The sequence below is a fragment of the Schistocerca americana genome, chromosome 9 (assembly GCF_021461395.2).
Source record: "Schistocerca americana isolate TAMUIC-IGC-003095 chromosome 9, iqSchAmer2.1, whole genome shotgun sequence".
NCBI lineage: Eukaryota > Metazoa > Arthropoda > Insecta > Orthoptera > Acrididae > Schistocerca > Schistocerca americana.
In genome coordinates, this window is record NC_060127.1 from 429987 (window position 1) to 445112 (window position 15126).

At 39.3% G+C, this 15126-nt stretch overlaps 1 protein-coding gene across 1 annotated transcript in view; it reads right to left on the reverse strand.

Moving 5' to 3' along the window:
• Positions 1-15126, reverse strand: part of LOC124550868 (serine/threonine/tyrosine-interacting protein-like) — a 78878-nt gene that overhangs the window by 23238 nt on the left and 40514 nt on the right. Inside the window, exon 3 of the mRNA XM_047125615.1 lies at positions 7209-7397. Within this exon, the coding sequence (XP_046981571.1) occupies positions 7209-7397 (189 nt within the window). The remainder of the gene's footprint in view (positions 1-7208; positions 7398-15126) is intronic.

The window sequence follows — 15126 nt, forward strand, 5'->3', positions numbered from 1 at the left end:
GTCATGGATCTTGTATTCCTGGAGTTTCTTTGGAAATGGTGCAGTCTGGTTAACAGGGGGAACGGTGCTCCCCACAGGGGGAGGGAAACAAGGAGTGCTCATCTTGACCTACTCAAGCAACGAGTCACCCACAAAGGCCAAGATGCAGGCTCCAGTACCCACTCTGTTGTTTTTTGGAATATGATACCCTGTACCATACTCAGACTTTTATGGAATGTCAATCAGTTTGTCGCAGACAAACAGCACTCGTGACCGAGAGGGGAAGGTCATTTTAACCAAACAGAGCCACTTTTTAATTTCTGAAGTTGCTGCCACTTCCCAAAACCTGACAAGAAATGTCCACAGAAGAACAATGGCTTTGTAATCAAAAAGAAATTCCTGTCCATTCTAAAACAAAGTATTGCGGGGAGTATTCCTCACTTTGTCTCTGAGTTCTATGTTCCTTCCATCGCATAGCCTGGGGAGGAAACATTTTGCAGCCATACTTCTCTGCATTTTAATATGCTTTAGTTTCAAGAAGAGACTGCTAGGACCGTGCAGCCACCAGATGAAAGTTTAATTCGCTTCATGTGTGAATCTTCCGCCATAGTATCACCCCCACTCAAAGTGGACTTTCCCCACAGGCACCACCCACCAAACAGTTATCTGGCCAGTAAACCATTGCCTAGTGTCCCAGCACCCCAATTATGAAGAGCACATACTTCTCTGCATGGGGAGTTTGCAGCTCTCCTCTCCCCTCCAACAGAATGGCTACCATGCTAGGTTTTGAACATAGTACTGTTGCAAGAAAAAAGGGTGCAAAGAAAGAAAGGCACAAAGTTGGAATATACACCGCACTGGGTGACCTTACTTGCACAATCTGCACTTCTGTGTAATTTAGAAAGTAGGAAGTTGGACCCAACAAGCGGATCATAGAATTAATAATGAGAAGTTGTAGAAGGCCGGAAGGTAAGAAAACAAGTGTCAAAAACACAAACCAGAGCCAAGCACAATTGACCCCAGGAAGACCATTCACTGGAAGGGGAGAGGGGGAAAAGTATAGTACAAAGATAAGACTTCGAGCACAGCAAAGGAAGTACCACTGCAAGAACTGAAGGCTCATAGCAGCTATGCTGCAAAGGATGTACTCATAAAAAGAGATGTGAGCCCAGGGGTGGGGGCAGCTTTGAATTTAGTCCTCCCCTCAAAGAATTTTAGTCATGGTGTACTTTTTGGGTCCCCAGTCTTGTGACTGGTTTGATACGACCTGACAAGTTCCTATCCTATGCCAACCTTTTCATCTCAGAGTAGTACTTCCAACCTACATCCTCAATTATTTGCTACATGTATTCCAATATTTGTCTTCCCCTACAGTTTCTACCCTCTACAGCTTCCCTTAGTACAGGGAAGTATTCTTTGATGTCTGAACAGATATCCTATCAACCTGTCCCTCCTTTTTGCCAAAGTCTTCCACATATTTCTTTTCTCGCCAACTCTGTGGAGAACCTCTTCATTCCTTAGCTTATCAGTCTACCTAGATTCAACATTCTTCTGTAGCACAACATATCAAATGTTTCAATTCTCTTCTGTTCTGATTTTCCATAGCACATTTCACTACCATACAATGCTGTGCTCCAAATGTACATTCTCAAAAATTTCTTCCTCAAATTAAGGCCTATATTAAATACTAGTTTATTTTTCTTAGCCAGGAATTCCCATTTTGCCAGTGCCAGTCTGCTTTTTTAAAAAATATATATATATATTCTCCTTGCTCTGTCCGCAACAGTTTTTCCGCTGCCTAGATAGCAGAATTTCTCAATTTGTCTACTTCATGATACCCAATTCTGATGTTAAATTTGTCACTGTTTTCATTTCTGCTACTTTTCATTCTTTCATCTTTCTTCGATTTGCTCTCAATCCATATTCTGTGCCCATTAGACCGTTCATTCCATTCGACATGCCCTGTAATTATTCTTCACTTTCACTGAGGAAAGCAATGTCATCAGCGAATCTTATCACTGATATCCTTTCACCCTAAATTTCAATCCTGCACTTTAATCTTTCTTTTGTTTGCATAACTGCTTCCTTGATGTAAGATTGAACAGTAGGGGTGAAAGACTACACCCTTTTTAATCCGAGCACTCTGTTCTTGGTCTCCCACTATTATTGTTCCCTCTTGGTTTTTGTACACATTATACTCTATTCAAGATGAATACACTAAACAGATTCAGGAGAATGTAGGTTGCAGTAGGTACTGGGAGATGATGAACCTTGCACAGGATAGTGTAGCATGGAGAGCTGCATCAAACCAGTCTCTGGACTGAAGACAACAACTACAACAACAACAACAACAAGAACAACAAGATACTCTATTCATCATAAGAATAAACCTGATGTAAACAAATACTAATGCAATGACTAGTCAGAAGCCACAGCACACGTACATTGGGGCTGTTACGCTCCTTGAAGCAGGTCCTACTTATGTATTAGATATCTTATTACTAAGTTAAATGAAACTTTTAAGATATTTTAATGTATTAACACCTATCAACATTTTTCTTACTCACATTTTAGCTATGTAGTTTTTATTTAAAAAATCAGGTACAGTCAGAGTCTCTGTACTGTTGTGGTCTAACTGTTGCACTGTTAATACACAGTATAAAAAAGACTGAGGCTGCTTCCTGCTCTTTAGTGAAACACACATGTGGAACATGGTTAAAAAGTCCCGAGAAATAGGTTGTTCTCAAGGTTTTTCATACATTTACAGAAGGGGGACGAAATGGCTATGAAATTTTCTGAGGGACTGTATTTGATACACTTCAGATACAAATACACTTTGGATGTATAGCGGAATCTGTAATGTAGCAGACTGATAATCTGGTGCAGTTCATGGATCACTGGTTCAAATCTTGTCCTGGTCGTCCCTTTGTTACATTCAATTTGAAATACCTACACCTAGTAACTGTAAAATTCATCATCATTTCTTATGAATAATGCACATACTCTTCTTTCTAATTACATATTGCATGCAAAATTCCTGTTTCCCATTTCAAATATACATTCTTAACAATCAATATTTTGTCAATAAATGTAGTTTAAATTAATAAAACACAACAATTTAATTTTTAGGACAAAAACGAAAAACCAAACACTCTACATTTGGATTATGTCCATTGTTTAATACCACAGATTTAGTCCCACACACAAACCATAGGGATCAGTGTTGTAGAAACATGAAAACAATCATTTTCACTGCATCAAACACAGCATACATGCTGCATTTTTACATTAGGCACTGTACCATTACAACATGAATCCAATGGAACTGATCTGGAGCCAAGTTAAGAGATTTGCTGCGGGAAATAACAAGACTGTTCAGCTGCCAGGCATACTGGAACTAAGGCATGCAGATTTTTCATGTGCCACTACCAAATGCTAGAAGGATATAGAATAGCATGTCATAAAAAAGGACGAGAAAATGTGGCGCCTGGCTGGCTTCGTGGCTTCTGTTGTTGATTGACTCGTTATCAATGTGGTAGATGACAGTTCATAACTGAAATGTATTTCTTGGAGTTGGATAAGAAAGGAACTAAGAGATTACCACATGAATGACTATCATTAATACATTCAGTGGCTTCAGTATTCAACAATACAGTGAAATCCCTACAGTATGTTTTTGCACCATACATACCTTGCTCAGAAGAATTACATGACTGACTGGCTGTCTGTCTGTCTGTCATCTTCAGGTGGCTTAAATATTCTACAATACAATGAATCCCTGCAGTATGCCTTTGCATGACACACAGCTTGTTCAGAAAAATTATCCTGTGTTTAAGTTGGGAATTTTCACCATCCTTGTTTGTAATTAGAATACTATGTTAGGGGACATTTTATGCTTCTCGACTGGTCATCCGAGAAGCGTGCGGTATTGCTGGAGTTTTACCAAATATTACTTCATTCTCTTTAAAAATTAAATAACATCCAAAGTTATGTTGTTTCTCTGCTCATCTCTCTCTCTCTATGCCTGAACTGCAACTGCTCACATCATTGCAGGTTAGTGCTGTCCAATCTAAATGTGCTGGTAAAGCTGTTGCCTCACATTATTGCTCAGTCTATGTGCTTGTAATACAGCATAAATGTATCCTTATGATCGTACTTGACTGTATTTGACACAGTTTGGCTTTTGCTCCACGTGAAATGAAATTCAATGCACAATTTACATTCTCAAATACTTTTGCCAAGTCAAAAAACCCTATGAACATGTCTTTATTTTTCTTCAATCTTGCTTCCATTGTTGTTGTTGTTGTTGTTGTTGTGGTCTTCAGTCCAGAGACTGGTTTGATGCAGCTCTCCATGCTATTCTATCCTGTGCAAGCTTCTTCATCCCCCAGAACCTACCACAACCTACATCCTTCTGAATCTGCTTAGTGTATTCTTCTCTTGGTCTCCCTCTACGAATTTTACCCTCCACGCTGCCCTCCAATACTAAATTGGTGATCCCTTGATGTCTCAGAACATGTCCTACCAACCGATCCCTTCTTCTAGTCAAGTTGTGCCACAAACTTCTCTTCTCCCCAATCCTATTCAATACCTCTTCATTAGTTACGTGATCTACCCACCTTATCTTCAGCATTCTTCTGTAGCATCATATTTCAAAAGCTTCTATTATCTTTTTGTCTAAACTATTTATCGTCCATGTTTCACTTCCATACATGGCTACACTCCTTACAAATACTTTCAGAAACCACTTCCTGACACTTAAATCTATATTCGATGTTAACAAATTTCTCTTCTTCAGAAACGCTTTCCTTGCCATTGCCAGTCTACATTTTATATCCTCTCTACTTCAACCATCATCAGTTATTTTGCTCCCCAAATAGCAAAACTCATTCACTACTTTAAGTGTCTCATTTCCTAATCTAATACCCGCAGCATCACCCAATTTAATTCGACTACATTCCATTATCCTCGTTTTGCTTTCGTTCACGTTCATCTTACATACTCCTTTCAATACACTGCCCATTCAATTCAACTGCTGTTCCAGATCCTTTGCTGTCTCTTGCAGAATTACAATGTCATCGGCGAACCTCAAAGTTTTTATTTCTTCTCCATGGATTTTAATACCTGCTCCGAACTTTTCTTTTGTTTCCTTTACTGCTTGCTCAATATACAGATTGAATAACATCAGGGAGAGCCTACAACCCTGTCTCACTCCCTTCCCAACCACTGCTTCCCTTTCATGTCCCTCGACTCTTATAACTGCCATCTGGTTTCTGTACAAATTGTAAATAGCCTTTCGCTCCCTGTATTTTACCCCTGCCACCTTTAGAATTTGAAGGAGAGTATTCCAGTCAACATTGTCAAAAGCTTCCTCTAAGCCTACAAATTCAATAAATGTAGGTTTGTCTTTCCTTAATCTATTTTCTAAGATAAGTCTTAGGGTCAGTATTGCCTTACGCGTTCTAACATTTCTACTGAATCCAAACTGATCTTCCCCGAGGTCGGCTTCTACCAGTTTTTCCATTCATCTGTAAAGAATTTGTGTTAGTATTTTGCAGCCATGGCTTATTAAACCGATAGTTCAGTAATTTTCACGTCTGTCAACCCCTGCTTTCTTTCGGATTGGAATTATTATATTCTCCTTGAAGTCTGAGGGTATTTCACCTGTCTCATACATCTTGCTCACCAGATGGTAGAGTTTTGTCAAGGCTCAGAAGTAGTTCTAACGGAATGTTGTCTACTACCGGGACCTTGTTTTGACTTATCCATTATCAACCACAATATCAGAAATGTCTTTTTGGTGCCTGTGCCTTTACCTTTCCTAAAGACAAACTGATCGTCACTAAAAGATCTTCAAATTTCTTTTCCAGTCTTTTGTGTATTATTCTTGTCATCAACTTGGGTGAACGATCTGTTAAACTGATTTTGTGATAATTCTCGCACTTTCAGCTCTTTCTATCTTCAGAATTGAATGGATGATCTTTCCCCAAAAGTCTGATGGTGTATCACCAGTCTCATACATTCTACTCACCAATGTGATGAGTCGTTTTGTTGTCACCTCCCCAACGATTTTAGACATTCTGATGGAATGTTATTTATACCTTCTGCCTTACTTCATCTTAAGTCTTCCAAAGCTCTTTTACATTCTAAAGAATACTGGATCCCCTATCTCTTCCACATTCACTCTTCTTTCTTCTAACACATCATCAGACAAGTCCTCTTTTTCATACCAGCATTCAATGTACTCTTTCCACCTACACACAGCTCTTCTGCATTTAACAGTGGAATTCCTATTGCACTTTTAATGTTACCATCCTTGCTTTTAACTTTCCTGTATGCTGAATCTGTCCTTCCGACAAACATTTCTTAAAAGATTTCTTCATATTTTGCACGCAGACATTTCACCTTAGCTTCCCTTCACTTCCAATTTATTACATTCCTAAATGAAATATCTCAGTATTCTTGAACTTCCCTGAACATTTTTGTACTTTCTTCGTTTGTTGCTCATCTGAAGTGTTTCTTCTGTGGCCCATGGTTTCCTCACAGTTATCTTCTTTGTACCTACATTTTTCTTTCCAACTTCTGTGGATACCCTATCTAGGGATGACCATTCCTCTTCAATTGAACTGCTACCAAGCTATTCATTATCGTAATATCTTTAGCCTCAGAGAACTTCAAGCCTATCTTTTCATTCCTTCTTTGCACATTGCTTCTTCCCGACTAGTCTCTTAGACTTCAGCCTACTGTTCATCACTACTAAATTGTGATCCAAGTCTATATCTGCTCCTGGGTATGTCTTACAATACAATATCTAATTTCACAATCTCTACCTGTCCATGACGCAATCTAACTGAAATCTCCCTGTATCTCCCAGCCTTTTCCAAGTATACCACCTCCTCTTGCGATTCTCGAGCACAGTATTTGCTATTACCATCTGAAATTTATTGCGGAACTCGAGTAGTCTTTCTCCTCTCTCATTCCTACTAGCAAGCCGATATTCTCCTGTAACACTTTCCTGTACTCCTTCCCCTATAACCACATTCCAATCCCTCATGACTATTGTACACTGCTGATGGCAAATTCTGATGTTTCACATTCAGTCTTCACAAACTCCATCACAGGATACGTCAGTGACCTCCTAGTTGTATGTAGTTACTTTCTGCAGCTCTAAGCGAGAGCTATTTAATAACCCGAGTTCTGTAGTCGTGCTATGTAAAGATGACACAAACCTGCAGCTGAGTCCATACTTCTCCATGACATAGGCGAGCACAAGAGCTGCAGACCTCGATATGCCGGCATTCCCGTGCACCAGCACCTTCCCTCCGGCATTCAGTCCTTCGTCAATAAACTGTCGCACTGTGCCAAAGTGCTGTATTATATTCTCGTTAGGCGAATCCGCTATGTCGAGCACCAAATACCTGTAAACAGACACGGAACAGCTTTCAATTCCATTCTTACTACACAATTTGAAGGTCACGACAAAAGTCGCAAATATATGGTATACGGAAAGTACAAATCTTTCACTGTCCTCCCAAATTGCTCTCCACAAATTCCACACACACTTTTAATTCTTTAGGTCTAGTTTAAAACTAGCCTTTCTGCAACTTTTCTTCTGGCACCTCAAGAGATAAATCTCTCTCGAGCACAGAGCCCTCTTCATTCGCACATTTTTGTCTGTAGGGAATGGCGAGTCTTGAGTGCAACTTCCGAGAACTCTTAACCTGAAACAATAAGATCGGCTGTGCACGTGGATGCAGAGTCCGAGTGCTAGGCAACTGTGAGAAATACGAGGTGTACAGCTTTGCTTCTGCCGTTTGCTGAGAGGTGGCGACGACGGTAAGTAGCGGTCGAAAGAAACAGATTGCAGATGTCAGGCAGTTAACCTGGACTTCCGTCAACATAACCTCATTCAAACATTAGTCGATTTGTGTCTGTATCGTAAAGCTGTTCTCGATTGAAAATGTCAGTTTACGGACCTAATTCTCATCATTTGAGGGAGGTGTTACTGTTTTGTTTCAATATGAAGAAAACAGTGTCTGAGTCTCATCGAATGCTCTCAAGTAGGTACGGTAAGGACACAACTAGTGAAAGAACGTGTTGCGATTGTTTTCTACGCTTCAAAAACGGTGATTTTAACATCGTAGACCGGCATAGTGGTGGAAGAGAGAATGTTTTCAAAGATGTAGAATTGGAGACATTGCTGAGTGAAGACTCGCGTCAAACTAGAGAAGAATTGGCACGATTAGTGGGAGTGACACAGTGAGCCATTTCAAAATGTCTCAAGGCTATAGGCATGATTCAGAAAGAAGGAACTTGGGTCCCGTCTGAGCTGAAGCCAAGAGACGTTGAACAGCATTTGTGTGTGTGTGTGTGTGTGTGTGTGTGTGTGTGTGTGTGTGTGTGTGTGTGTGTGTGTGGGGTTCCGAATATTCGTGGCTCCAAAATCATGCTCTGCATTTGGTGGGACCAGCTCAGCGTCGTGTACTATGAGGTGTTGAAACCGAGTGAAACAATCACAGGTGCTCGTCATCGAACACAATTAATGCGTTTGAGCAGAGCATTAAAAGACAAACGGCCGCAATACAGAGAGAGGCACGATAAAGTGATTTTGCAGCACGACAATGCTCGACCCCACGCTGCAAAAGAGGTCAAAACGTACTTGGAAACGCTAAAATGGTAAGTCCTACCCCACCCGCCAAATTCTCCAGACACTGCTCCCTCTGACTATCACCTGATCAGATCATTGGCACATGGCGTGGCTGATCAACACTTCCGATCTCATGAAGAAGTTACAAATTGGATCGATTCATGGATCGCTTCAAAAGATGAACAATTTTTTCGATGGGATTTGTACGCTGCCCGAAAGATGGGAGAAAGTAGTTGCCATCAATGGAAAATACTTTGAATGATACATGTGTAACCAATTTGTTTCATTAAAGCCTCAAATGTTGGGGGAAAAAAGGCAGAACCAAAGTTGTACACCTTGTATGATTTTGGGCTGATTTTCTCAAAGTTTGAGAGAAACTTCGACAAAGCATAGAGTATCTTACGACCGTGCACTGACACTGCTCTGCCTCTTCCCCTCTGGTAACATTTGAACAGTCCCCTCTTTGCTGAAAGAAAGCCCCAACTAGTCTCTTTCTGATGCCTTCCAGTTATTACCCTTTCACTGGTGACTGCCTGACATTCAGTTTCCCGTAGAGCTAAAACCAAATTTTGTCACCAGGCTGAGAGTCGGTATCACAGAAACTGCCTGGCATCATTTTTCAGTATTTCACACTTACATCCACTTACCTGATGAAGGGAGCAGCATCTGTGAGGTGTAAACAGATGTTTCTCACGTTACTGGAGTTCCCCGATCACTATTTTTACTGACTTCAAATGAATTTCTGACTTAGAATTTTCAAAACCACAGGAAAACTGTCTTGCAGCAACAAGAAAGTTTGCAAAAGCTGATAGCAAACAGTCAGGGCTTCCAGTAAATTGTGAAATATCATGCTCCATCACCAGATCTGCACCGATCGCTTCTGCCTGACTCGCCAGCTTAACAGTCACAATTCTTCTGGCTATTATTTACATTACTAAATGGCTTAACTAGTTCAAGGTTCACAGGCCCAATTCCAGATTATCTCTCTAACTGCTTCGAGGGACAAAAAAACTTGATATTCAATGTTTCATACAATTCTTGCCCAAATACAAAAATTGGAAATGCTGTGTCCTGAGACAAGTACTACTGTAAGGAAGTATGTATACGTCATAAAACAACATAACTTATTATGTAAAAATTATCAGATTTCGCCCATTATAAATGGTTTTCTACCAACTGGTAGATCATGCATAGACCATATTTTCACATTATGTCAGATCTTATAGAAACATAGGGAAAATAATAAAAGAAACCACAGGTTTAATTTCATAGATTTAGAAAAAGCATATGACAATGTTCCAAGGAAACTACTTTGGAGAGCATTAGATTTGGCAAACAGAGTCCTTTAATTAAAACAATACAAGAAATGTATAAAGATAACATACGTCGAGTGAAAATTGGCAACTTTCATGGAAATTTAGAACAAGCAAGGGTCTGTTACAAGGCTGCCCCGTGTCACCAACATTATTTAAAATCTATATAGATAACAGTCTTAAGACACGGTCTCATAAATGGAATGGCATGTGGCTAGAAATTAAAGATCGAGTTTATATACATCACCTATTATTTGCTGATGATCAAGTTAACACAAGATGGGGAGGATGCAAATTATATATGTAGCCAGTTAGCAATGAAATACAGAAACTGCGGATTGAAGATTAATTACCAGAAAACAGAATACCTCACTAAAGATTCAGGCGACATATAAATAGGAGGAAAGAAAATTACGTAGGTCAATACTCTGTTATTTGGGATCCATTTTAGAGTTGGAGGGAAAATCAGAAGTAGAAATTAACAAAAGAATTAGCAGTGGAAGGAACGTCATTTGGATGCTCGATTGTCTTACAGAGCAGAAATGTAAGAAACCAAATTTAAAAAATCATATATAAATCGATGCTGGAGTGTGCAGTTATGTATGGAGTGAAGACTTTGACTACTAATCTGAAACACCTAAAAAGACGGCAAGCAGTAGAAACAGACTTCTGCAGAAGAGCAGCAAGAATTTCTAGAAAAGAGAGTGTAAAACCACAAAATAGTAAAGAGAATGGAAGTAAGAGAAAGAATATACGACGTGATGGACAGACGGAAGTTACAATGGTACAGGCATGTAAGTAGAATGGAGGAAGCTAGAATTACAAAAATGATCCTGGAATGGGAACTAGAAGAAAAGCAGAGAGGAGGATGCCCTATGATCACCTAGCTCCAAAATGTACGATTAACAATGAGACGACTTGGAGGAGAGGAGGAAGATATACAAGATCGGAACACCTGGAGGTACATTCTCAGGAGATAAATTAAGATCTCATGTGACAGATGTAATAATTTCATGGTAATTGTTACGTTGGAGAAAAACCTTTGTATAGAGGAAAACTTCAATAAATAAATAATAAATAAACGGTTTTCTTGAAAGCCTGTGACTGTGGAAACAATGGTAGCAGGAGGTTATTTATAAATGAACCCAGTCATGATCTTCTTCTATTTGTGTTTTACACAGCGCATATCGGGAAATGATTTCAATTTTAAAGTGTGTATTTCTTTGTATTATACTTTTTTCTCATAATTTTTTCGATGTGTGAGGTTCTGCTTTGTTTCGTTGACTTTACTGCAATATATATAAAAATGTGTGATTTTCAGTTATTGGTGAAATTCGGAAGAACTTTACTTGCAGTTTTCTTGTGGTCCATTTGTGTAGAGTCTCAAACATGTTAAATGTCACTCACAACTTTCAATGCACAGAACACACTGAGGATAACTTGACATAAATAAACAGTTACAAAGACGTTTTCAGATGTAGTTGACACAGATAATGTTACACATTCTCCGGAGATATGCTTTTGTACGGAAGGCATTTATCTTAACAATCTGGATTTGCTTATATCTATTTTACAATGGTGTTTATTTGTAATTGTTGCTACTTTTATTTAAGTGTATTGTCAAAGTATCTGAAGAAATTCACTGATTCACTTGCAAGTTTTTCGTTTGGCATTTTGTCTTTGTATTTTCTGTAATGGGTACATATCTCCAGTTCTTCTAGCAAATCCATTTCATGCCCTTTATTTTTGGTTGATGGAGTACTTTGACATTTTGCTCTACTTTCCCAAATGGGTGTCCTGTGTTGTATATGTCCGTAGATGTTTCTGATGGTGTGTGTGTGTGTGTGTGTGTGTGTGTGTGTGTGTGTGTGTGTGTGTGTGTGTGTGTGTGTGTGGGGGGGGGGGGGGGGGGGGGGCTTTAATGTGCTCTGTGTACCTGATGCTGAAATTTTGGCCTGTTTGTCCTCGGTAGAACTTGGAGCATTCCTGACATGTTACTTTGTATATTCCAGAGTCTGAGTATTGGTCATGATTAAATGTTATATTATGTATTAGTTTTTGTTGTTTATTGTATTGTATTGTATTGTAAGAAAATCCAACTTTTACTTTGTGATTTTTTGAGAATATCTCCTATCTTCTGCAATATATTGCCAATGTATGGGATTCTAGACATACATTTGTTCTTGTCTTTTCCTTCTGTGGTGCACTTTGTGTTTGGGTTTTTCTTCTAAATCTACATGGATACTCTCAAATCGCATTTATGTGCCTGGCAGAGGGTTCATCGAACCATCCTTCACAATAAAACTATTATTCCAGTCACAAACGGTGTGTGGAAAAAACGAACACCTATATTTTTCTGTGCGAGCTCTGATCTTCCCTATTTTATTATAATGATGATTTCTCCCTATGTAGGTTGTCATCAACAAAATATTCTCACATTCAGAGGAGAAAGCTGGTACTGAAGGTTCGTGAGAAGATTATGCCGCAGCAAAAAACGCCTTTGTTTTAATTATGTTCACCCAAATCCTGTATCATTTCAGTGACACACTCTCCCTTCTTCGCGATAATACAAAACATGCTGCCCTTCTTTGAACTTTCTCGATGTACTGTCCTGTCTGGTACGGATCCCACACTGTGCAGCAGTATTCTAAAAGATGATGGACAAGTGTGTGTAGGTAGTCTCTTTCGTGGAGCTGTTACATTTTCTAATGGTCCTGCCAATAAAGAGCAATCTTTGGTTAGGCTTCCTCATAACATTTTCTGTGTGTCTCTTCCAATTTAAGTTGTTTGTAATTTTAACTCCTAGGTATTTAGTTGAATTTATGGCCTTTAGATTTGATCGATTTATCGTTTAATCGAAGTTTAATGGATTCCTTTTAGCACTCATGTGGATGACTTCATACTTTTCGTTATTTAGGGTCAATTGCAAATTTTTGCACTATACAGATGTCTTTTCTAAATCAGCTTGCAATTTGTTTTTATCTTCTTACGACTTTACCAGTCAATAAACAACAGAATCATCTGCAAGTAACCCAAGAAGGCTGCTCAGATTGTCTCCTAAATCGTTATTATACAGGGTGATCCATTGATAGCGTACTTAAACGTTTGTGACTATTACAGAGCCATCTATCACAAAACGAAAAAAGTGGTCCAACTAAAACATTCATATTTCTTTACGCACTACACGAATATCTAATAAAGAATGGGGGTTCCAATTTTTAAAAAATGCAGTTGATATGCGTTTGACCTATGGCAGCGCCATCTAGTGGGCCAACCATAGCGCCATCTGGTCTCCTCCATCAAGCTACACAAGTTTCGTTCTTTGTAGTTTTTTCATTTGACGCTTATTTCGTGAGATATTTGGCCCGGTCACAATCAATGAACCACCCTGTAGATATGGAACAGTAAAGTGCCTATAACACTACCTTGGGGAACGTCAAAAATCACTTCTGTTTCACTTGATGAATTTCCATCAATTACGATGAACTGTGATATCTGGCAGGAAATCACAAATCCAATCACATAACAGATGATATTCCGTTAGCACACAATTTCACTACAAGCCACTTGTGTGGTGCAGTGTCAAAAGCTTTCTGGAAATCTAGAAATACAGAATCAATTTGAAAGACCTTGTCAATAGCACTTAACACTTAGTGTGATTAAAGATCTAGTTGTGTTTCACAAGAACAATGTTTTCTGAATCTGTGTTGACTGTGTGTCAATCAATTTTTCTCTTTGACGTAACGCGTAATGTTTGAATACAATATATGTTCCAAAATCCTGCTGCATTTCGATGCTGATGTTATTGGCCTGTAATTTAGTATGATCTGTGCAACTTTCCAGTCTTTGGGTATGGATCTTTCATCGAGTGAACAGTTGTATATCATTGATAATTATGGAGCAATTGTAAAAGCATTCTCTAAAAGGAACCTAACTGGTATACAGTCTGGACCGAAAGACTTGCTTTTATTAAGTGCCTTAAGTTGCTTCACTACTCAAAGGTTATCAATTTCTATGTTCTACATCTACATCTACATACATTCTCCGCAATCCATCATACAGAGCGTAGCGGAGGGTACCTCATACCACAACTAGCATCTTCTCTCCTTGTCCCACTCCCAAACAGAACGAGGGAAAAATGACTGCCTATATGCCTCTGTACGAGCCCTAATCTCTCTTATCTTTTTGGTCTTTCCGCGAAATGTAAGTTGGCGGCAGTAAAATTGTACTGCAGTCAGCCTCAACTGCTGGTTCTCTAAATTTCCTCAGTAGCGATTCATGAAAAGAACGCCTCCTTTCCTCTAGAGACTCCCACCCGAGTTCCTGAAGCATTTCCGTAACACTCGTGTGATGATCAAACCTACCAGTAACAAATCTAGCAGCCCGCCTCAGAATTGCTTCTATGTTGTTGTTGTTGCGGTTGTTGTTGTTGTCTCCACGCAGCTCTCCACGCTACTCTATCGTGTGCAAGCTGCTTCATCTCCCAGTACCTACTGCAACCTACATCCTTCTGAATCTGCTTAGTGTATTCATCTCTTGGTCTCCCTCTACGGTTTTTACCCTCCACCCTGTCTTCCAGTACTAAACTGGTGATCCCTTGATGCCTCAGAATATGTCCTACTAACCTATCCCTTCTTCTCATTTTGAGATGTTTGTATTCCTTTTTGCCTGCTTCATTTACTGCATTTTTGTGTTTTCTCCTTTCATCAAATAAATTCAGTATCTCTTCCGTTACCCATGGATTTCTACTAGCCCTCATCTTTTTACCTACTTGATCCTCTGCTGCCTTCACTATTTCATCCCTCAAAGCTACCTATTCTTCTTCTACTGTATTTCTACTGTATTGCTTCTATGTCCTCCCTCAATCCGACCTGATAGGGATCCCAAACCCTCGAGCAGTACTCAAGAATAGGGCGTATTAGTGTTTTATAAGCGGTCTCCTTTACAGATGAACCACATCTTCCCAAAATTCTACCAACGAACCGAAGACGACTATCTGCCTTCGCCACAACTGCCATTACATGCTTGTCCCACTTCATATCACTCTGCAATGTTACGCCCTAATATTTAATCGACGTGACTGTGTCAAGCGCTACACTACTAATGGAGTATTCAAACATTACGGGATTCTTTTTCCTATTCATCTGCATTAATTTACATTTATCTATGTTTAGAGTTAGCTGCCAT